The 25,305-nt window shown below is 39.5% G+C and overlaps 1 protein-coding gene across 2 annotated transcripts in view; it reads left to right on the top strand.

Annotated features, from left to right (window-relative positions):
- The first annotated feature begins 1,272 nt into the window (after nt 1-1,272).
- Nucleotides 1,273-25,305, top strand: part of dnah3 (dynein axonemal heavy chain 3) — a 175,369-nt gene continuing 151,336 nt past the window's right edge. Inside the window, exons 1-5 of one of the 2 annotated variants that reach the window (XM_033040327.1) lie at nt 1,273-1,702; nt 14,063-14,285; nt 15,947-16,001; nt 18,461-18,623; nt 22,330-22,519. In XM_033040327.1, the coding sequence (XP_032896218.1) occupies nt 1,688-1,702; nt 14,063-14,285; nt 15,947-16,001; nt 18,461-18,623; nt 22,330-22,519 (646 nt within the window). In that variant the 5' untranslated portion in view covers nt 1,273-1,687. Of the gene's footprint in view, nt 1,703-9,938; nt 10,037-14,062; nt 14,286-15,946; nt 16,002-18,460; nt 18,624-22,329; nt 22,520-25,305 lie in introns of those variants that run through there. The other variant, XM_033040326.1, reaches the window with a different exon arrangement.

The raw sequence follows: 25,305 nt of genomic DNA, 5'->3' as shown, positions 1-25,305 counted from the left end.
ATAAATGACATGGTTGAAAGAGTAATTTGAAAATATTATTATTTTTAATTAATGTGCAATAAATGTTGCCCTTGCAGGTGATGCTCCAATCTCAATAAAACTCTGATTTCACAGTTTTAATGATGTGTCTTTAACCTGAAATGAAACTCAGTTCTTCTTTTACAGATGAGACCTGACTTGCTGAGTATTTCTGGCACTTTTTGTTTTTGCCTTAGTTTTCTAGCATCTGCAGTTTTTTTTTGTTATTGACCTCCAATCATAAAATGTAATTTCCATTTGATAAACTATCATATATGCAGCATTGAAACAGGTCATTCAGCCACTATGAACACACTGACCAGTGGGTACCATCTGTAATAATTCCATCTCCCAACGCTTGGCCCATCGCCTCTATGCCTGTGCTCACCTAAACACTCCTTAAATGCTGTTAGCGACTGCTTCCACCACTCCCTCAAGCAATACATTAAAGGCATTCACCACTCTCTGAGTGAAAAAGGTTCCACTCAGATCCTCTCTTACCCTTAAAGCTACATCCTCTAATTTTCTCTGCCCCTGACCATTTTCATTTCTTTAGCCCTCGTATATACGTCAATCATGCCCTCTTTTAACCACTCCTACAGGGACAACAGATCCAGCCTCTCCAGTCTCTATCATAGCTGAAATGGTCCATCCCAGTCCGTATCCAGGTGAATCGCCTCTGCATCCTCTCCACTGCTGTCACACCTTTCCAATGGAGTATTTTTCCAAAACTGCATGCAGTAGTCAATGTGAGGTGTGACCAATGTTTCAAAGAGTCTGTCCTTGGGTTACTACTTCCTGAACCCTGGATTAGGTTTACATATGCCAATGACACTTTTGTATTTCTCCATTTGAAGAGATACCCACATATCTCCAGCTTTTCTTAACAATTAGAGATCATCAAGGGTTCAGTTTGGTAGGTTTTCTCTGCAATATCTCCACTGCTTTAAAGCACCTTTTAGAGCCTTGGGATAATCAAAATGATGTGATTGTGGTCAGAAAAAGATTGTTTTTATTTTCGCTTCGTTCACATCTATTAAAATTTTAAAAACAGCACGTCGGTTTATATTCATGATGCACAAGAGAACTGGTGATTATTATTATTATTATTATTATTATTATTATTATTATTATTATTATTATTATCATTATGTATTGACTGCATTTTTCGGTCAGACAGTTGAGGGAGCATATGCACAATATTGTATTTTGGTCACGCGTTGAAGTAAACTTCCCAGAACAAGGACTGGATAAGCCCCTCTGTTGGTGTCTATCACTTTCCTGTGAGATCCCCGGGAACTTAGCAACAAGAACGCGGTAACTCACAGCAACAGTGCTGCCGGATGTTATACAACTGGAAGTCGATACAGGCGATGGGAGGACTTTAACTTTATGAAGCGCGCAAAAGTACTGTAAATTTAGACCGTTGGGTTGGGTTAAAGAAGAGAATGTGATAATGACATTTTGGCAAATGGAAAGTTTATTGAAGGGGACACCTGGGAAAAGTTGCGTGCCAGGTTAAGAGAGGTCACATCGTCGTCACTGAGCCCGCTGTCTGTGACGGAACACAACGAGACTGTTCTAACTAGAGGCTATGTTGACGACTTTCCTCGGGGACCGAGAGATGCTGTGAACGAAAACGTTGTATCTTCACTTACAACTATCAAAAATGGAAGATGAAGAGGTACAATCTCAAAACCACCTGTGCCCGTTTTCCTTTGCATGTGTTTCGCTGTAAATGTTTTTCTTTTGCTTACTGAGTTTTATATTTCCTTGAGTGAAATACAGCTTCGGGAGTTCTAATTCTAATGGGAGCTGGTGGAATCTGGAGCGAAAAACAAAGTGCTGGCGGAACTTAGTGGGTCGAGCAGCATCTGTAGGGGAAGAAAGGAATTGTCCACGAGTGGACTCGAGACCCCATATCAGGATTATATTGATTTTTAATGCTTCATTTAATTTATCTTAATTCCAAAATGTAAGAAAACAAAATGCGACTCCTTCTGCTGGTGTTTTTATTTGGAGGAGGGAGGGGGTTAATTACTTGAAATTTGAAAATTCAATGTTCCTTGTTTGTAAGCTACCCAAGAGGAATATGAGATGCTTTTCTCCCACTCTGTGAGTATGTCAGTATGGGAAGGGGATTTTAAATGATTAGCACCCTGGAGCCCCAGCAGGCCTTGGATAGTGCGCAAGTGTTCTGCAAAATGGTAGCCTAGTCTACGATTGACTTGCCAATGTAAAGCATAATGGAAACAGTCCATTTGTTTCACCATGGCAATTGTGGTGCTGGGAGGAACAAAATTGTCGTATTATCATCATCCATTTAAGGCAGATGACTTGCTTGTTAGTAATATCTTATTCATTCTATAAGCAGATACAGTGGTAATAATTTAGGAAAATTATGCCTTTATATAATGTGAAAAGATCCCTCTGGAAGATTAAATTCAGTAACAAAACCTCAATGCATATCATAGAGTTATAGAGGGATACAGTGTGGAAACAGACCCTTAGGCCCAACTTGCAACATGTCCCAACTACACTAGTCCTACCTGCCTGCGTTTGGCCCATATCCCCCCAAACCTGTCCTATCCATGTACCTGACTAACAGTTTCTAAAACGTTGGGATAGTCCCTGCCTCAATTACCTCCTGTGGCATTGTGTTCTATACATCCACCGTCCTTAATGTGAAAATATTACCCCTCAGATCCCTATTAAATGTTTTCCTTTCACCTTAAACCTATGTCCTTTGGTCCTCAATTCACCTACTCTGGGCAAGAGACTCTGTGCATCTACCCAATCAATTCCTCTCATGATTTTATACTATGAGATATATATCATCAGTATGAATGTTAACTTTTACACTAATTATACATCTTCATTTGTTTACAAAATTATTTGATTCTTCAGAGAAATTAATGTAATTTCACATCAAATTTGGAAATAAAATTCTAGTCTTGTTTAAATAGTTTATTTCATGGGACTTGCTGACCAATTATGCATTGGTAGATGGTAGTCATCGAGGTTCCGTTTTTATCCTTGCAGATATATTGAACCATTATTAATTTCATTACTGGAAAATAACATAATTATTTTGTGCTCAAGTATTTTCTAAAACTGATGTGGAAACTAGAAGATAGGAATTCTGCAACTAGTATCTGTTTTAAAAGTGGCAAGTTAACAGCAAATTAAAGAGAGTCAAGTCAGGAGTCAAGAGAGTTTATTGTCATGTATCCCAGATAGGACAATGAAATTCTTGCATTGCTGCAGCATAACAGGATATTGTAGTCATAAATATAGATCAGATCAGTGTGTCCATATACCCTAGAATATATACATATATATACACACATCAATAAAAAGTGCAATAGGCTGTTATAGTTCAGAGTTTGTTTGAAATTGTGTTTAATAGTCTGATGGCTGTGGGGAAGCAGCTGTTCCTGAACCTGGATGTTGCAGATTTCAGGCTCCTGTACTGAGTGTGTGGCCAGGATGGTGAGGGTTCTTGATGGTGCTGGCAGCCTTTTTGAGGCAGCGACTGCGATAGATCCCCTCGATGGTAGGGAGGTCAGAGCAGATGATGGACTGGGCAGTGTTTACAACTTTTTGCAGCCTTTTCTGCTCCTGGACGCTCAAGTTGCCGAACCAAGCCTTGATGCAACCGGTCAGCATGCTCTCTGCTGTGCACCTGTAGAAGTTCGAGAGAGTCCTCTTTGACATACCAAATCGCCGTAATCTTCTCAGGAAGTAGAGGCGCTGATATGCTTTCTTTATGATTGCATCAGTGTTCTGGGACCAGGAGAGATCTTTGGAAATATGCACACCCAGGAATTTGAAATTCTTGACCCTTTCCACCATTGACCTGTTGATATAATCGGGACTGAGGGTCCCTATCCTATCCCTTCCGAAGTCCACAATCAGTTCCTTGGTTTTGCTGGTGTTGAGAGCCAGGTTATTGTGCTGGCACCATTTGGTCAATCGTCGATCTCACTTCTATACTCTGACTCGTCCCCATCAGTGATACGTCCCACAACAGTGGTGTCGTCGGCGAACTTGATGATGGAGTTTGCACTATGTCCGGCTACGCAGTCATGAGTATAGAGTTAGTACAGCAGGGGGCTGAGTACGCAGCCTTGAGGTGCTCCCGTGCTGATTGTTATCAAGCATGACACATTTCCACCAATACGGACAGACTGTGGTCTGTGAATGAGGAAGTCGAGGATCCAATTGCAGAGGGATGCGCAGAGACCCAGATCTGAGAGCTTGGTAACCAGCTTGGAGGGGTTGATGGTATTAAATGCCGAGCTGTAGTCAATGAATAACAGCCTGACATATGAGTTTTTGTTGTCCAAGTGGTCCAGAGCAGAGTGGAGAGCCAGTGAGATCGCATCCACCGTTGATCTGTTCTTGCGCTAAGCGAACTGCAGTAGGTCCAGGTTTTTGTTGAGGTATGAGTTAATTTGCGCCATGATCAGCTTCTCAAAGCACTTCATCACCACAGACATTAGTGCCACTGGTCGATGCATGTCACCTTGCTCTTCTTGGGCACCGGTATTATTGATGCCCTTTTAAAGCAGGTGGAAACCTCAGACCTCAGAAGTGAGAGGTTGATAATGTCCGATAAAACTCCAGCCAGTTGGTTTGCACAGGTTTTAAAAACACGCCTGGGTATACCATCAGGTCCAGGTGCTTTCTGAGGGTATCAAGACTTTTCAGTCTGAATGAAATTTCATGCCTTGCAGTCATAACATAGAATAAAATAACAAAACACACAATTAACACAGATTTAACATCCACCACAGTGAGTCCACCAGGCCCTCCTCACTGTGATGGAAGGCAAAAGTCTTAAAGTCCTTGTCTCTTCCCACCTTGTTCTCCCTCTGCGTTGAGGCGATCCAGGCTTCCGATGTTGTGACCCCGACGGGTGAATCCGAGCTCCGCGAACGGGCCGGTTCAAACTCCGCGGCCCGGGGCGGTCGAAGCTGCCGAAGCTGCCACCCTCCAGTCCAGCGGACGAAGCTGTTGTTGCGGGAGCTCCGGATAAACAGGTCACCAACCTGGGACCTGCGAGCTCCCGACGATGTTGTCCACTGGGCCCGCGGCCGAGCCTCCGAGGCTCCGAAGTCGGGTCGCCGCCACAGCCCCGAAGTCGGGTCACCGCCGCCGCAACGCCGCCACAATAAACGAAGTGGAGTCGCCGCCGCCGCCACAGCCCCGAAGTCGGCCAGCCTCGCGTTGGTAAGTCCTGGCACTGCCTCCGGAGCCTCGAGGTAGGTCCCAGTTGGAGGCCGCCAGCTCCACGATTTGGCCTCAGTGCAGACGGAGGCGGGAGTTATGACAAGAAAAGGTCGCAGCCCCCCCCCCCGAAGGAAGAGACTAGAACAAGTTTCTCCCACCCCCCCCCCCCCCGAAACCGAAATAAACTGTGACAACGGGACAAAAAGAAAACAAAAAAAGAAAGGACGAATGGACTGCAGGCGAGCCGCAGCTGCTAGGGCAGCGCCGCCACTTCCGGTTCACCCCTCTGAAGGATCTTCTGACGTCAGCCTCCGTGACTGTGACCGAAATACCATCACGGCGAATGGGGGCTCGGGAAGGCACATCAGTGTTCTCCCTAAGAGGTTGTTTGTGTAGGAAAGAACTGCAGATGTTGGTTTAAATCAAAAAAAATGCTGGACAGCGGGACAGGCTGCATCTCTGGATAGAACTAATGGGTGACGTTTCGGGTCGAGACCCTTCTTCAGACTAAAGAGGTTGTTGGTTTGTTCATTAATAACTAATAAATAATCAGCAGCAAATGTGTATTTTATGGATCATTGTGCAGAGCATGACAGGTAACCATTCATTTAATGAGTTAGTTATTTAAATAAACAGTCTACTTAACTATGTGGTAGATTATTGTATTATCAGTTTGTGGCAATATTATCGAAAGGAGTCTATCTTAATAACAATTTAATTGCAGAGTAGCCAGTAACTTTCACTGTCATTCTTGAACCTTGTATTCACCACAGTTTAGATTTAAATCAGAAATTGCAAATAACATAATTGCAGAAATGTTATTAATTGATATTCATGTTCTTAATAGAAGAACATTATTTTTCAAATTTTAATTGCGAGTCGATTTCTGATCTTGATTGAAGCTCAGAACACAATTATACACGTAACATATATAAAAGCAGCAACATTAGTGTGATTGGTTGCATCTGTTGCTCTGGTTAATGTTCTACAGTTTCCAACTTTTTAAACTAGATGAATACTGTTAGTTGACTAATTTTTTTGGGTGTCAAAATTTGAGATGTAAGTGAAGCCATGAGGGGCATCTTTTCTGGAGCAAGAAGTATTGACTAAAACCACCCAGAAGAAATTAGGAATTACAAATGTTTTTTTTTAAGTTGTAGATGTTACTATTTCTGTCAAACATCGAATGTTTACGATAAATTTGCCAAATGTTTGGATGCGCCGTGGATTGATTTGGTGGATATTATCACATTTATGACATTGATATGTGGTGACAACCTCTGTTTGAAAAGCGGGCATTGGAGACCTGACATAAACCTAAGTCCTGTGTTTAAAGTTTTAAAGTTTTGGGTCAACGAACCAGAATTGCTCATGACCTGCTGAATATTTCCAGAATTTCTGTTTTTAATGTCATATATCCAATTGGCTTCACTTATTTGTACATTGATGGTAACAACATAATAACTGATATAGTCAGATCAGCACTCTCAGCAAACATCGTATTTTATCCTGTTCTCTGTTCGTAAGAAATGCTGAATGCTCATTCAAGCTTCCACCGGCTGGATCTGAAAACAGTATTTTTACAGTTTGATATCTTGTATTTTCTCAGAAGCTACAATATTTCTTGATTATGAATGAAATGTATTTGAAACTTATCAGTGCCATGTTCTCTTTATTATTCTTTCCATACATCATGACATCACACATAAATATTATGATGATGCAATGTCTGCTGGATTTGTAGCCCAAAATACACACATCTGATCCCTAGGTGTCAATATAAAGTAGCTTTAAAAAACAAATGAACTTGGAATTGATTTGCTCTGGATTTATGCTGGAGTGTAAATTAGGGGAAAAAAATTTGTGGGGAAAAATATTTTTCAGTGAAACAATATCTCTCTAATGTGCATGCCCTGATGACATTCGTGAGAAGCATATGTGAAGTTGGGTGTGTGCTTCATGTATTCAATAATGGTTAGCCAGTGTTACTTCCATGTTTGCTAACAGTGCTATTTAAAGGAGCCTTGCATATATTAACGAGAAACATACTTCAGTTTTCCTTAGTTGAGTCAGTCTGTACAATGCCAGTGGCAGGTGGAGCAAGAGTTCTTGGTGTTGTTTTGTAGTTCAAGAGTTGTGTGCATTATGCTAATTACAAAAGGAGGCAATAGATTATCTATGTAAATTCTCTAGCTTTAGTGAACAGATAATTTTGTGAATTATAGCACCCTGGGCCAGGCTGATTGTTGAAGGAAATGTAATGACTTGAGAAGGGCTTAAAGGTAAATACTTGTAGCTGCACTATTTCCAAGGTTTCCTTCCCTATTTTCCATCAATTACTTAGAATCACAACTCATTTTTTCGAGCCTACTGCTGCTACAACCATAGTTAATACATATTATGGTTTCCTTCCGTGTATCTATGCCATTTTAATATACTATTGACATGCACCATATCATAAACCTTTACTCTATTGACATGCACCATTCCTCCTTACAAGGAAAGCCAAAGTTCAAAACCAGGGAAAACACAAAGTGCTGCATAATTTCTCAGCTGGTCAGGCAACATCGCAGGAGAGCATGGATTTGTGATGTTTCAGGTTGGGACCCTTCTCCAACATCTGCGGTTCCTTGTGTCAACTCTAAGCTAGGGAATCAGTATCCACAACACTACTGACCACATTAGAAACAGCAGATGAACACATTGAAATTAGCCCATATTATTCCATTTTTTGTCAGCTATCTCTTTTTTGCACAGTCAGCTTTTTGGCATGTTGCTGCCATTCAAATGTTACCACAATGTCTTGCTAAATTCCTGCCTTCATGCAGCAGGCAATAGAAGGAAGAGAAGTCAGTTCTGGACACACAGTCACCTGATCTTACTCTTGCAGGAACCTTATCAGAAATCAACAAAGAAGACAGATTAGAGTGTTACTTAGAGAGGTCTGCGTTAGGAGAGTTGCCAAATAACATTGTGTAAATACAAAGTGATAAGGTGTGCATGAGCCAGCTTGCCCACAAACACATGCCTGCTAAGGACAAGTCCATAGAGAAAAGGTTGACAGGTGTATACCACAAAGTGCTCAGCTCACTATGTGCAGCGTCTCCAGCAAGCCATCTGGTGTCAGATAATATGAATAGGTCTGGCACCAACCTCCAATGTTGTACTTTCACACAGCAAGGAAAAGATAAGATAACTTTATGATCACTGCAGGTTATCAACATCACGTCTGACTTTCAAAGGATAATATGAAGCTAAGATCGGGGCTTCCTGATTCTCCGCATGCATATCTGCATCACATAATCACCAAATTGAGCACTAAGTGTGCAATTTAAAGATTATGTAACACTTAGCTGATTTGGTAGAGAGTCTTTCTGCTTTGAAATATTTCAATAGGCTATTGACTAGCGGAGGTACGGTTACATTCATTTCATTTGTACACTGAATCAGATAGGAAAGGTGTGCAATTTGGAGATTATGTAATACTTAGCTGATTTGATAGAAAGTCTTTCTGTTTTGAACAGTGGAGTTCTGCAGGGATCAGTGCTGTGACTTCAGCTGTTTGGGATATATATATATATCAATGACGGACGTAATCGTAGATGGGTTTGTGTAGTAAGTTTGCAATTTACACCAAGATTGCTGGGGTCATGGACTGATGAAGGCTGTCAAAGTACACAGTGGGAGAAAGATCAGCTACACAAATGGGCTGAGAAATGGCAGATGGAGTTTAATTCAAGCAAGTGTGAGATATTGCTCAATGGGAGGCCAAATGTAAGGGGAATATATACAATTAATGCATGACCCGCAACAGCATTGGTGTACAGAGGGATCTTGGGGTCAGCAAATGACCCATCAGCTGCAGCAATTTGCAGGGGAACTCTTTTGTTTTGGGCTATCTTTAGCTGTAGATGCTGCCTTGTACATGTGCAGTGTGCCAGAAAGATTGAGGTGCAACAAACAGGGGAAAGAGTAACAGGTAACTCTCAAAATGCTCAATCGGAGAGACATGGAAGTGTGCATCATGAGCCCAAGACCATGAGGAAAGTTGATATATTGAAGATAATTTTATTTAGAAACAATTATTCTGAATTGTTATTCAATATTTTATTCAGTCATCAGCAGGTTAACTAGTGAGACATTGTTAACATGTCGTTAAAGCTTAGAACAACTGTGTAGTCACTAAGCCTTGGCTTCCAGCACTTCCCAGCAATCACTGAAGGTAGTGACCAAAGGCAAAATAAAATACAGAACTTCATTTCTCTGCATCTGAGCTTGACGGAAACTAGGAAATGATCTTCCTGCATGAAAAACGGTCAAAATAAGTTTATTGCATTTCAGACTTGAGGATGGGAATTTCTAAGATCTCCCTTGTGTTTATTTTCTTGGAAATCTAAGTTTTATTTTAAACAAAAATGTATAAGAAAACATTAATTTATCATCAAACTGGACCAGATTAATGGAAAAGCAAACAATTAACATGCAGGGCCAAGTTTCATAAGACAGTTTAATACCTTCATGTTTAGTCACTGTAGTTGTAAGCATTCATAACTGCAAAAAACTAAAATAAAGGAGCTGATATTTTGCATATCAAACCTTTTATTAACTTAAATATAGTTTTATTAGGTTAGATTTATTTGTGAAAAATTTGAGAGGCAAATAATGCTGTTGTTGACTTCAGTCACAGGATTATCCAATACTTCCCAGTAGTTATACAAGAGGGTTGCCTGGTTTACCACCTATGCCTCCTGATTGCTGTTCTGAAACTTCAGATTTATATAAGGTAAAATATTTTTTGTAGTGAGAGAAAAATAATTAAGATATTGGATACAATATTGTCATAGGAAAAGATAGTTAAGTAAATTTTCACTTGTTACGGAGGTTTTAATAAGTAGTGTTTAAAGCTTAATTTCTAAATATCAATGTAAAATGGGCATTTGAATGCTAGATCAAAGTGCTACTGATGGCACACACTGGGGGAACCCAGCAACGTTTTCAGGATAGACTTTGATGTGTGTGATATGTATATGGGTGTGTGTGTGTGTGTTTATCTTCAGTGTAAACCAGAGTCTGCAATTCCTTCTTACACATCATGTTTTCAGGATGTCTGATTATTTATTAAAGTTCCCTAGTGTTCCACAGTGATCACTTCCCACCCACTACTTTTCCCTTCTTCTGTCACATATTTTAATTTTCTGATTATTTTCCAGAGTCTTGGAAGAATAATCACTTTTAATGCTGAATACTTCAATAAAAATGTATATTTACAACTGTTTTATAGAGGCAATCAAACAGTGGTTAATGTACTAAAATTATGTACTAAATGTATATAATTACTGGAGTTAGTACTAAAATCTTTCAGAGCCTGAACAATAAACAATTCAATGGTTTTCCAAAAGATAACCTGTTCAGTGGTGATGTAGAACCTTGTGTGTTAGTCTGTGAAATAAAATGAAAAGATCAGAACAATATATGGAGTCACAAACCATATTTTATAGTCAGCCAGGTAAAAGGCAATGAAAATATACTTTTACTGTGAGACTATAGGATTGGCAGAGCAATTATTCTGAGCTACATAAAGGAGCCATCAAAGAATGATGGTCTAAGGTGCATTTGTTTAATAGTGTATTGTGGAATGAATACATCAATTCCAATTTATTTGAGTTCTTTGAAGAAGCAGCTGTGGATAAAAGGGAACAGGTGGATGTCCGGTAGAAATATGATAATGTGCTTGCGTCAAAGGTTCTTGCAGAGAATAAAAGATTAATCTGTAGAAATTAATCTATTGGCATGGGTGGAAGATTAATGGGCACATGGGGAAAAAGAGACAGGGCATAAATGAATTTGGTTTAGTTTAGAGGTACAGCGCGGAAACAGCCCCTTCGGCACCGACCAGCGAAACCCGCACATTAGCACTATTCTACACACACTAGGGACATTTTTCACATTTACCAAGCCAATTTACCTACATACTTATAGGTCTTTGGAGTGTGGGAGGAAACCGAAATCTCGAAGAAAACCCATGCAGTCATGGGGAGAACGTACAAACTCCATACAGACAGCACCCGTAGTCGGGATTGAACCCGGGTCTTCGGCGCTGCAAGTGCTGTAAGGCAGCAACTCTACCGCTGCACCACTGTGCCGCACTTCTTTACTGATTGGCAAGTCGTAACAACTGATATGGCATAAGATGGGGAAATGAGTAATTTTATTAGGAAAATTACTAAAGAATTGCCTTATGAGGGTGTGGAGCTCTGAGTTCAAGCGATCGAGTGTTTAATTGTTATATGTAGCAGGAATGGAATAATGACATTCTTACTTGCCTCAGCTTTTACAGGCACAACAAACAAAATTACACACACATGCATATACAGAACCCTTGTACACAATCCATAATAATTCCATGTCAAGGGAGGGTCATTGTTAGGTTTCTTAAGGGTGGTTCAATAGCCTGATGGTTGACGGGAAGACGTTATTCTTGAACCTTTTGGCAATGGTTGTCAGGCTCCTGTACCATTCTTCCCGATGGTAGCATTGAGATGAAATTGTGGCCTGGGTGGTGTGGGTCTTTGATATTAGCAGCTGCCCTAAAGCAGCACTTCCTGCAGATCCCTTCACTGGTGAAGTAAAACCCACGATGGATGGACCGAGCAGCATGCATCACTTCCTGCAGTCTAATTTGTCCTTAGATGTTTGAGTTACAAGACAGTTACAATGATGTCCACTATACAAGTGTGGTAGCTCAATAGAGTATTTGATAACGCTCTAAATCTCCTCAAACTTCTGAGGAAGTAGAGATATTGATGAGCTTTCTTTGAAATTGTAGCAGTGTGCCGGGCCCAGGGCAGATCATTAGAGACTATGCACGCCCAGGAACTTGAAGGTGTTGACTCTCTCCACTGTGGTCCCACTGATGAAGACAAGTTCATGGACATCTGGCTTTGCCTGCTTGCAAAACTGCAAAAGGATCTTCGTGTCCTCATGTATGAGTTGCAAAAAGCCAGTGTGCAGTTACAGAAAGTATTTAGGAAAGTTAACAAAGTGCTATCACTTCTTGCCGGGGGAATTAATACAAGGAGGTTCTGGCTCAGTTATAGTATATGCAGTATTTGTCACTCATAAATATATGGGTACATTTTTCTCCCTACTTAAGGAAAAATATGAATGCTTTGGAAGGAGTTCAGAGGTTTATGAGATTGGACAGGGTGTCATGAGGGCAGGTCGGACAGGCTAGCCTGGTTGTATCTTCTGGATTCTAGGCAAGTGAGAGAGGATTTAATTGAAACAAGATGACAATGACAAGGGTCATGACAGAGTGGATGTAGAAATGTTCTTGAGAAATAATCTAAAATAATGTATTACATTTAAAAAATAAGGGGTCTGCTACTTAAGAGAGAAATGAAGCTCAAAAGAGGATGTTAAGGTCTTCCACAACTGGAAAACGGGCATCTGGGTTGCCATGGTCAAGTTGGCCAAAAGTCCGGTTTCCATGCTGCGTGACTGTATGACTATAAATATGACACGGTGAAGTGTAATCATATTTTGACGTTCTTGCCTCATTACCAAAAGGCAGGACAATTAAAATTGGCCATTAATTTTGAAAACACCATCGGCAGTATTTCTGATTATCAATTCAAGACCATCATGACTGGAGCGAATAATAATAACTGCTCTGTTCTCAGTTTCTTGGAAATATATTGATGGGGTTAATCTGTTCTTCAAAGGAATCTGATGGATTGATTGGTGGTAAACATTGCTTAAGCCTTCCATGTAATCGAAATATGGTGCAAATGCCTTCTGAACAAAAACATTTGGTATTGATGTTCCTTGAAACGGCAGCACACATTTATTGAACTCCTCAGAAAACTACTTTTGCATTGTTTAAAAAAAACAAAACGTACTGCAACATTTCCAAATGCAGTTAATTTTATTTAAACTTTAGAAAATCAATTATTTGCTAGATTTGTCGCCATTTGTTTCCTTGTGCCGCCTTGTGTTTAGTGTACAAAGGCAATGTTCACGCTTTTCAAAAATGATTCAATTATTTGCTGTGCATGGGGTAAATTTGATGTTTAATTATGGGCTATTCGGCTCGGTATAATCACAATGGCATACACCTATAATGGGAAACCATTCATTATTAGGTTCACAGCTGAAAACACTCCCAAGACGTACAGGTTGGTAGGTTAATTGGTTTGGTATATGTGTAAATTGTCCCTAGTGTGTAGGATATTGAAAGTGTGCGGGGATCGCTGGTAGGTACGGATTTGGTGGGCTGAAGGGTCTTTAAACTAAAACCAAACTAAACTTAAAAAAAGCTAAAAATTACAGTAGCAGGTTTAAAAGTTAAAGTAAATTATCTGGAGTATGTCCCAGGCGATTAGTTAGTTAATCACCTGATGTGCATTGGCCAAAGACCAAAAGGAAGCTCAATTAAAATGTAATTCAGCATTTTTGCAAGAACTTAATCATTAGAATTTAGCATGATTTGGAAATGCTGCATAGCTGTTGAATGCAATTGTTAATTTAGTGAAAATTCAGTGTGATTTGTGGAGAATATTTTTTTAATTATCCTAGATGACATATTAATAGTTTGGAAGGAGGTTATAGGATCCATTAACAACTAGTGATTGTATATTTTTATAATAATAAAGGAATAGGAGTTGAAAGCAAAGTGATGGAGTGATGTATTTTAGAAATAAATGTGCCAAAAATATTGTGGACCTAGGCCAAGCTTATAATACATAGGATATTTTAATGCTAGATTTAGCATTGCATGATATTTTCTAATCTATGGTTTACTTTTCAGACTGTATTGCACCACAGCCAGTATCCTCCCATCATGCAAGACATATCGTGGCCTTTGGCAATCCCTTTCAAAGAGCAACGCTACCATAGAAGCCCAAGTGAATCAATTGGCAACAACTACACACCAACTGCAAACAACCTGAAGATAAAAGATTTGAAGAGGTCATGTCGTATTCAAAAGGCAGTTCCTGAAATGCCAATCTGCACAATTAAATATTATTCTTGTATCCTTTCAATAAAAATTGCTAGATATGTTTTCTTTATCCTATCAAGGGAAGCCATCTGTTTATCAATTTATTTGTGGCTGAATCACATAAAAGAACAAAAAACTGCTTCCTTAGCAATGCTTTATTTTTATATAATGTGCTATAATTCAGTCTCGGTGCTGAAATTGTTTTGTACTTTTTACCTGAGGCATAATATCGTGACTTTTAAAAGAATAATAATGTATTTAGCCCTATATAAAATTGTATTTTAACACAGTGGCACTGAGCTGAAACTGTCAGGCATTTTTACGTGAATGTTTGGAGCTATTTGCTAATAGAAAGATTTCCATTTCTCTCTTTATATACTACTTCATTTCTAACTTTACGCATTAAGTTAAGTGAAATGTAGAATTTGTCAAGGTTTTTAGGAAAGAACCAAACACTTAATTTAATGAAATCATCCTGTTTAAATTGATGAGAAACCTTGAAATAAATTACATCTACTTAGTTGGTCTAAATTCAGGAAATTTTAGCAACAAAGTTGTCTAAGTTCACCACACCAATCTAGCAAAGACTGCAGCAAGAGAAAAATGCCATGATATGGTGACTTTTAAAAGAATAATAATGTCCTTGAGACTCTTGAAAGGCACCCATAAATAAAATTTATTATTATTTATTATGATGGTCTACTAAGGACTTGACATCTTTGTTATTGGGTGACTTGCCCAGATGTCCTGAAAAGTTGCATTTAATTATTCAAGTGGTGAAGGAGGAAACACCATATTAGATGGCAAGATCCTGACAGGTTCTCCAGCTTCCAGCACCTGCCGTCTTTTGTCAGCAGGGTTTACTAATGGGCTCCTTACACTCTCCTTAGCTGCCTTAATCTTAAATACTGAGTATAGTTCCCGAAAGCATCTCTCTTTCATTTGAAAACATTCTCGATTTACCTAATCAATCGTGCTTCAGTTTCCAATTGCTGTTAATGATGTGTGTGTAGGAAGGTTTACACAGAAGATGGACACAAAATGCTTGAGTAACTCGGCAAGATAGACAGCATCTCTGGATAGAAGGAATGGGTGAGGTTTTGGGTCGAGACCCTTCTTCAGATTGTCTGAAGAAGGGTCATGACCTGAAACGTCACCCATTCCTTCTATTCAGAGCTGCTGCTTGCCCCGTTGAGTTACTCAAGCATTTTGTGTTTACTGCTAATTATGGGTGTTCTTCAGGGAATATTTGTTACAGAAACAATGCAAATATTCCTTTCCAAACTGTTCCTCATGGCTCTGACAATATTTGCACTATGGCTGATGTCATCTCGGCAGTGATCAAGACAGTTGGGCCTCACTTTGGTGTCAACGTGCAGCTGAAGATGTGAAGGGGAAGCAATGGCCGCAAATAAGTAAAATCAGTGAAATTAAGGGGCCAGAATGTCAAAGGTATTTTGAATTGATTACTCATACACATCAATGAGAACTCCCCTTATTTCTGAAAAGCAAAATTGCCAAAGATACAATGATCTACAGGAAAAATGTGATTTTTCTTTCAGTAAAAAAATCCAAGCAAAAATTATTCAAAGATCTAAATTTTTATTGTTTCATACATGTTACAAAACATTGCTATCTAAAGCATAAAAGTAATTGAAAGAATAATAGATTAACCTTAACCGATTTGTTCAGCTCCGCGAGCATCTCAACCAGCCCCAAAGAGGCAGAAACTTTCAAACAGCACCAAGTGGGTAATTTATACATTTTTTTCACAAATGATGATTCATTTAAGGTCACTAATTTGCTTTGGTTATTGTAAACAATTATAAATAATCTACGTGACAGTAGTTGTAAAGTGAGATTTAGAGAAAGGAAGAGCATAATAGTTGCAACCACGAGACCATAATATCTCTTCTTTAGTTAAGCTCTATTAATTTAGTTTAGTTTAGAGATACAGCGTGGAAACAGGCCCTTCGGCCCACCAGTTCCGCGCTGACCAGCGATCCCCGCATATTAACACTATCCTACACACGCTAGAGACAATTTTTATATTTACCAAGCCAATTAACCTACATACCTGTATGTCTTTGGAGTGTGGGAGGAAACCGAAGATCTCGAAGAAAACCCACGCAGGTCACGGGGAGAACGTACCAACTCCATACAGACAGTACCCGTAGTCAGGATCGAAACCCTGATCTATGGCGCTGCATTCGCTGTAAGGCAGCAACTTTACCGCTGCGCCACCGTGCCGCGCAAATTCTATTCATATCGCAAAGAACTTACTGTTAAATAAACACATTCTGCTGAATGATTACGTTTGTAATTGGTTAAGACTAATACATTTCATTTGTGATTAAGAATTCAAAATAAATATTGAAGAATTGAATCTGGATTTGATGATCTTATGTACATTTGAGATTGTGTTGTTGACTGGGGTTTTGAAGAAGAAACCAAGAAGGTTGATGAGGGCAGATGTAGTTTATATGGAAGACAGACACTAAAATGTTGGAGTAACCCAGCGGGTCAGGCAGCATCTCTGGAAAAAAGGAATAGGTGACATTTTGGGTAGGAACCCATTCTTCAGACCCTCTTCAATTTACTTGGTCTTCAACAAGGCATTTGATTCCATTTTTTTAACAAATAATTGAGAAAGTTGATGAGAGCAAGGCAGTTGACACGTTTTATATGGACTTCTGATAATGATCTGCATGATAGACAGCTCTGGAAGGTTAGATTACATGGCATTCAGAGTGAGCTAGCTAAATGGATACCGAATTAGCTTCATGATAGAGGGTTCCAGTGAAAGGTTGTTGTTTGGACTGGAGCCTTGTGACTAGTGGTGTGCCTCGGGGATTGGTGCTGGGCCCATTGTTATTTGTCATCTGTATCAATGATTTGGATGATAATGTACAAGGCGCGATTACTAAGTTTTCAGATGACACTAGTATAGTAGTAGATAGTGAAGATGATTGTCAAAAAATAAACAGGATCTTGAATAGCTGGGCAAGTGGGCCGAGGAATGGCAAATAGAGTTTAATTCGGATGTGTGAGGTATTGCATTTTGGAATGTCAAACCAGGGTAGGACTTAAGAGTGAATGATAGAGTCCTAGAGAGTGTTGTAGAGCAGAAGGATCTCCGGCTACAAGGGGTCTCACAGAGATAGCATGGTGAGGGGTTTTGGGATGCTGGCTCACATCTGTCAGGGAATTGAGTATAGAAGTTGGAACATTATTTTGCAGTTGTACAAAACATTGGTGAGGCTGCACTTACAGAATTGTGCTCAGTTCTGGTCAACCTGATATAAGAAATATATCATGAGGCTGGAAAGAGTGCAGAATATTTACGAGGATGTTACCAGGACTGAAGAACCTGAGCTACAAGGAGACCTTGTACAGTCTAGGACATTTTTTGGAGTGCTGGAGGCTGGAGGCTGAAGGGTATCTTATAGAGATATATAACATCATATGGGAATGTAAACATACAAAGTATTTTTCCACAAGGTCAGGGAATCAAGAACTAGGGGGTGTAGGTTTAAGGTGAAAGATGACAGGTGCAATAAGACTCTAAGAATTACTGCAGATGCTGGAAATTGGAAGTGCCAAAAATGTACAATGGAGCAGGCAGCATTTGCGGAAAGAGAAATAGCATTAATATTTCAAGTCAATGACCTTTCAATAGACATGAAATATTAACAATAAGTAGGTTGCATAATAAATGGGGAAGGGTTTGTTAGGCTGGAGATCGGGAGAGATTAAATAACACGATTGGTGCCAGCTGAAAGAGGGTGGTAAGGCTAATGAATAACAGACGACGTGTTTGTGGAAAGTCTAAACTGAAGAGGTAAATGACATCAGAAATACCAGAGGGCAAGAGAGATTAAGAAAAACTAAATGCTGGAAATATGAGCCTCAAGGTTGGCATGTGAAATTGTTAAATTCATTGTTGAGTCTGAAACACATGATAGACCTCTTTGGAAGATGAGGCTTTGACTTTTTTATGCAGTGTGTGGTGGGAATTGGAAGTCTATTCTGGTGTCGCCTTTGAGAGAATTTGAATAAACAGAAGGTGAAAGAATTTGGAAAAAGGACAGTTAGAGAACAAATTAGTTTTAGTAGAGAGGGCTATGAGGGACATGAGGGCTAAATACACTTCTGTGCTGCAAATGTGATTCTGTGAGAGAAGTATAAAACTGTGGTTTCTTTTAGGGACTTGGCTAATTGGAATGGAGAGCGTGGATATGTACCTGGGAGAAAGGACAAATTTACCGAAAGTCGACCCATGACTCCTATGGAGCAAATTAATTTAATACTTGAACAAGAGAACGCTATTATTGAGCATGAAGGAGAGCCTACGGATAGAGATTATGAGGTTATTCTTTTCTAAATCACTTTTTAAAGGAACTTTATCATTTAAAAAAAAATAAAAAAATTTAAATAATTTCTTATTGCACATGTAATGGAACAAAATTTGAAATGAATCCATTTTACAACTGCCCAGAAACATGTGGGAAAACATCCTGTGGGAAAATTACCAATCTTTCAGACAGTGGTTAGATCAGGTAGGTTTAGTTGAAGATTTGGCGTTAATATTTGATCAATAACTCAAATAACAATACACCCTTATCCGATTGGTATTTGGCATGATCACGGATGCACAATTAAATGTGGAAATTGGGAAATTGCTGTCCAAGTTCCCTTGCTCTACCAGAATGTATGCTTTATCAGTATCTACAAAATTATCCAAAATCGTGGTGAAGTTTTGCATCTTGCATGAAAGGTGCCCAACAAACACCCCTAGGTCATTTCGGTGCAAGTAAAATTATAATTATAAGAAAAGTCTTGATTGATTAGTCCTCTTCTATTGAAAATTAAATTCTGCAAATGAAGAACTCATTCCAACAGCTTTTAATTATTGTTAGAGATTGAAAAGAAATCTAAAACATCTTCTTAAAAAAACCCGCTTATTCTTTAATAAAAAATGTGTTCATAGAGTGATGAATCTTTGGAATATTGCTCAGTCCACCTGGGCCTACCTGATCTCCCGGTTGCCAAACACTCTAATTCCCCTCCCATTCCCACATGGACCTGTCTGTCCCAGGCCTGCTCCACTGTCAGAGTGAGGCCAAATACATATTGGAGGAACAGCACCTCATTTTGCTTGGCAGCTTACAAACCCAGTGGTATGAATATTGATTTTTCTAACTTCAAGTAACCCTTGCATCCCCCTTCTCCCTCCATCCCTCCCCCAACCAAGTCATATCTGCTTCAAAGTTGTTTTGTTGAGCCTCATTGTCGGTAACTCATTCTCACCTAACACACAACAATGGCATGTTTCCTTTATCATCATTACTTTTTGCATATTTTTCATTCATTGTTCTATATCTTTCTTGTTTCCCTTTCCCCCGACTCTCAGTCTGAAGAAGGGTCTCGACCTGTAACGTCACCTATTCCTTTTCTCTAGAGATGCTGCCTGTCCCGCTGAGTTACTCCAGCTTTTCGTGTCTAGCCTCGTCAGAGGTGTGGCTCTATCTTGACCAAGGTGGGGAGTTAAATACAGTACATCAATAGAGTTAACTTTTAGAAGGGTTAGGCTAAATGGAAAAGATGAGAAATCATGTTATGAAAGAATTGATCAAGGCAGCAGAGAGAATGAATTTTAATTCCTCGCTAAATTATTCTACTACTAGATTTTCTGAGCCAAAAAACAAGAAGGAATAGAAAATATTGATGGAAGTTTACATGTAATTCACAGCACTAATTAAAATGCACCCCCTATATATTTTCACATGTGCAGTGTGGACAGATGTGAGCAGATGTAGACCACTCATAAAGGGAATTCCTTCATATACTTATTTTATACAGCTATACCACTCAAGTGGTAGGTAGAATCGAAATGGTTTCCTACCCTGTTGCATTTAACCCTTATTTCCTGATTTCTACAATATTCCACATTACCATTACTGTGTGAGATCTCTTTACTGTACAATATTCCAATCTGTTTACATTGGCATTTTAATATGAACTGAGGGGAGCATTTTATGGGCATTTTGGTCAATAAATCAAGAATTGATTACTGTGCAGTGTGCAGGGTTCCCTAAAATATTCTTCTTTTACATCTTCTATAAATGAAAGAGACAGCTGAGAACCATGTTTTCATTCCTAAGTAAGTTGCAGTGACTGTTGCAAATGTAAATGATTTGGTCCCATCCTGTGTAGATGAATTTATTCTATTTGGAACAGCTGGTTTAGGACTGAGGCCTCTAGGGTGCTCTTGCAACTATAGATGTCCTGCTCTGATTATGAAAATGATTCTCCCCAGAAAATTTAGGATACAATTTCTGGCATGGGGCATATGCACGTGGGAATGTCAATAGTAAATTGTGTCTGAAACCAGACTAGATTAAATAAGTTGATGAATAGTTAGTGAATCGAGGGATGTTAACCTTGTGCAGGCAGGTGTTATAAGTTAGATTGGTATCATGGTCAGTGCAGACATGATGGGCCGAAGGGCCTGTTTCTGTGCTGTGTTATTCAATGTCCTATGTTTTTTATCCTGGTTGATAATTGCAGAAAATTGTAAGGGATATAGGACATAAATGTTCAACCCTCGTATTATCAAAGATGATTGGTAAATTGAAACAGGACGTTTTTGAATGCATCATTTCGACTTTCATCCTTTTGGTAAATCAATGATGGAATGGAATATTCATCTGAATTTCTCATCGCTTTCCTGTAATAAATAAGAATGGATTATAAGGATTGGTACTGCTCGTAATTGGGATCTGTTACTGGAAGTCAGGAGTAAGACTAACTTCTGGATGCATAAAATCACACTCGATGTTTAACTGTCTGAAAACCTGAACTAACAGGAAAGGAACGACTACTGAGGGTGATAAGGGGTGATATGGATCACAGGCCAGGATAGCTTCTATTTTAGTCCATATAGTCTCCAGTAGCCCATGATCTACCACTCTTTATGGAGAGATTTGACAAGCTCAATCCTGATCCTAGCCTCTGGTGCTATTTGTGTGGAGTTTGCACTTTCCCTCTGGGTTTCCCTCAGCTACTCTGATTTCTACTCATATCCCTAAGATGTGCTGGTTGATAGAAACATTGTCTATTCTATGTTAACCACAGTGTACATGGGTGGTGGAGGAATCGGGGTAGAGTTGTTGGGTATATGAGAGAGAATAGGTTGCAAGGAAATAAGTTGGGGCATGGGATTGCTCTCAGAACTGTCCTAGACTTAATGGGCTGATTAACATTTTGTGCCTTGAGTATTATGACAACGTAGAAGAGAGCAATGGATTCCTAGATCCTCGTGCCTAGTTTCCTATGCTGAATCTGGAATTCCTTATAATGTTTCTATATTCCTTTCAAAGTCATCCCTTTTTGCTGAGATAGATTTTATTTCTGACTCATGTGCCACTTAACATACATATTTGTATCAATTGACCTTATATTCTCATTGCTTTAACAATATTTTTTCTTTTCAATGCACAGAAGATGACAGATTAAAAATTGTCAGATTACCTAAAGCATCAGGAAATAACTATAATTGAATACTGAGGAAATACATTTTTGCATGTAAGGTAGATGCATGTAGGGTTTTCACGACCAAGAGATTGTCCAGCTACAATTACCATTTTGTAGGCCATTAAGAAATCTCATTCTTTATGCTATCATCATCCTTTAGCAACATGCAAGGTTTTCAATGTATTTTAGAGAGAGTGAATAATATTTAAGAAGCTAAAGTTATTGGTGGATTTCACTGATTTCAGTGTTTATTAATTAAATGTATCATCATAGCACATGGTGCAGCAGGTGAACAGCAAGTTCTCGATTTAACTGTGTACATGTGGGTGTCTGAATTTTGGGTTACTGACAGTAAATGCTAAAAGTTTTGCTAGCAATGTTACAGCAGTCTGAACTGATAAAGATACAAATTTACAATTTTAATGGAACAAAAATGTATTAAAAAAATTTAATTTGTAGCGCGATGTAATAGTAGGAAAATAAAACTGATATAAGCGTAGACGACACTCTTAGTCAAATTTTTTTCTATTTCTTCACAGAGGTATCTTCACTACATTGATCATGGCATCCAATCTTATATGATTGAACCACAAAAGTCTGAACAGATAAACCGGATAGAACAACTTTTGTCAAGAGAGCTTAAAAGTGTGCCAGAATTGCAGCCACTGCGCATGGAATTGTTAGAGGAAGTTAACAATGATTACAATAGTAGCCTAAGGAAAGCCATTGGTAAGATACAAATCTTAAAATAAAGAGTAGCAGATAAGATAATCTGTTTTATGGATCACCCACCCTATATTTCCCTCCTTTGAAAAATACTATTGACTACTTTTCTTAATGCTTTATCAACATTGCCTGTGATACTCATGTGGTGGGAGAAGGGAATCATTTGATAAAAGTCAACAAGATTGGAAACATGGATTTGGCAATCGGAAAGTCAAAGTCTCATTTCAATCACCTTCCAGACTGACAGCCTGACTCAGGAAATGAACCACCAGGTGGCACCAGCAATGGTTGCCTCGCCAACAGTCTCTGGCCCTTCGTTGTTTTTTTAGTATGTGTTAAATGTATGTATTTAGCGTTCTTTAGCTTGTTTTTATGTGGGGGTTGGGGGAAACATTTTCTAATCTCTTACCTCGACAGAGATGTGATTTTTTTCCGCATCGTATCTCCGTCCGCACTGCGGCCTAATATCGAGGAGTTGGCGACCATTGCTGGAGACCGACTTCAAGAGCTCCACCGCGGAAGCCTGCGGCACTTAACATCACGAAGCCCTTTGCCAGGGATCAACCTCTGAGCTCTACCTCGGCAGACTACGGATTTTAACATTGGGGAACTCGTGGTCTCTGGTCAGAGACCGACTTCGGGAACTTCAAGCCGCAGGAGCTTTGACTGGCCCAACGCGGGGGCTTCAATTGCCCCGACGCAAGAACTTCGATCGCCCTGGCATGGGAGAAAAATGAGGAAAGAAGATTAGACTTTAATGCCTTCCATCACAGTGAGGAATGATGGGTATCTGCTGTGGTGGATGTTTATGTTAACTTTTATCTGGTTGTATGTCTTGTTGCTTTTTTGGTAATTCGCATATCACTGTACCTTAATTGTTGCACGTGACAATAAAATACCATTGAAACCTTTGAGGACAGGGAGTATCAGGTAGCACAAGAAAACAACAAAGGTTAATATGATACCAACGGATGAGATTTAGTTTAGGACTCTCCCGACGCCGGAGCAACACCACCCGGCGAGAACGGCCAGGAACATCGGGCCTCCGTAGAGGCAACTGTGGAGGCCTCAATAGGCCTGACTATGGGAGAACTGGGGATGGGGACTGGACATTGTGCCTTCCCCCACAGTGGTAACCATTGTGGGAGGATGGTTTTTTGTGTGTAAATGATTATTTTACTCTGTCCAAGATGGCTGCCGGAAGGGAGAGTGTACGCTGGCGCGCTTTAGCTGCCGCTGCTCTCTCTTCATATTGTGTTTTTGATTTTTGTCTTTGGATTGAATTCTGTCTTTAATTTGTGTACTGGTGATGTCTTTACTATTTATTTCATTCCGCTTACATGTTTTTACTCTATTTGCTAAGTTTTGTAAGGTGTCCTTGAGACTCTTGAAAGGCGCCCATAAATAAAATGTATTATTATTATTATTAGTTTTAGTTTTAGAGATACATCACGGAAACAGGCCCTTCGGCCCACCAAGTCAATTAACCTGTATACCTGTATCTCTTTGGAGAGTGGGAGGAAACAGAAGATAACGGAGAAAACCTACGCAGGTCGGGAGAACGTACAAACTCCGTACAGACAGCACCCGTAGTTGGGATTGAACCCGGGTCTCCGCTACAAGCGCTGTACGGCAGCAACTCTACCGCTGTGCCACCATGTTGCAATTATCTAAAGTCAGGTCCCACCTGCACCCTGCAGGTCTACTGGTCAAATTGGAGGCATGGCAGAAGAAAACTGAGACTCCTGTTACTTTTGATTTTATACTGTGGCCTGGCCTAAATTTTGAGAGTTAGAATTGGTCTTTCTATTTCTAAATATTAAGCAAGATATTTTTGGATGGTTTCCAAATATAAGAAGTGCTACGTGTGAGAATAAATATTATCATTTCTGTTTGAGACATGAGCTGGATTTGCTGACGACCTTAAAATAATGTTCACATTCTTTAAATATTTCTCACCCATATCAGGATTAAGAACTAAATTAGTTCACAAATTTGGGCAATTTGCCTACAATATTAGATAGTTAATTATTGAACTAAAGAACATAGTAGCAGGGAGTGTTACCATCATAGTATCACTGGTATTGTAAGCGTTTCATGGTAACTTTCCAACTACCATGTACAATGAGATTGTGTTCAAAAGGGAACTGCAGATGCTGGAATATCGAAGGTACACAAAATTGCTGGAGGAACTCAGCGGGTGCAGCAGCATCTATGGAGCGAAGGAAATAGGCGACGTTTCGGGCCGAAACCCTTCTTATTTTGAGTCTGCAAACAGACTTCTGAAGTAAAAAAAACACAGGAAATACTGGGGAAACTCGGCAGACTAGACAGCATCTTCGAAAAGAGAAACAGCTGATATCTCGGGCCATTTATTCCATTAAATTTGGAAACGTTTTAAGTTGTAGTGATGGAGAAAGCAAAGGAATGTCTATGATAAGATGCAGACCAAGGCTACTAGGTAAAGCAATTACTTTCCTTGTTGCCCAAGAGAAGGAAATGAAAACCATCATTTATAGCAGATCTGTCTGGGTGAGTGTAAATAGAAGATAAATGAGGGCAGGTTAAGCAAACAAAGGCAGCAATATAAAATGTATGAGAATACCGGAAATGTTCAGCAGATCAGATAGCATCCGTGGATAGAAAACAGAGTCAATGTTACAAGAGGATGACCTTACTTCATCCAATTCTGACATAAACGGGAAAAAGGGTTATCTATAATTGTTTGATTCAAAATTGTGTCATGAGGGCTGCACCATGCTTAGATGGATGGTGAGCAACTCGGTGGC

Source organism: Amblyraja radiata, chromosome 22, assembly GCF_010909765.2.
Source record: "Amblyraja radiata isolate CabotCenter1 chromosome 22, sAmbRad1.1.pri, whole genome shotgun sequence".
Lineage (NCBI taxonomy): Eukaryota > Metazoa > Chordata > Chondrichthyes > Rajiformes > Rajidae > Amblyraja > Amblyraja radiata.
The sequence above is the reverse complement of the archived record's forward strand: the minus strand, read 5'-3'. Positions and strand labels throughout refer to the sequence as shown.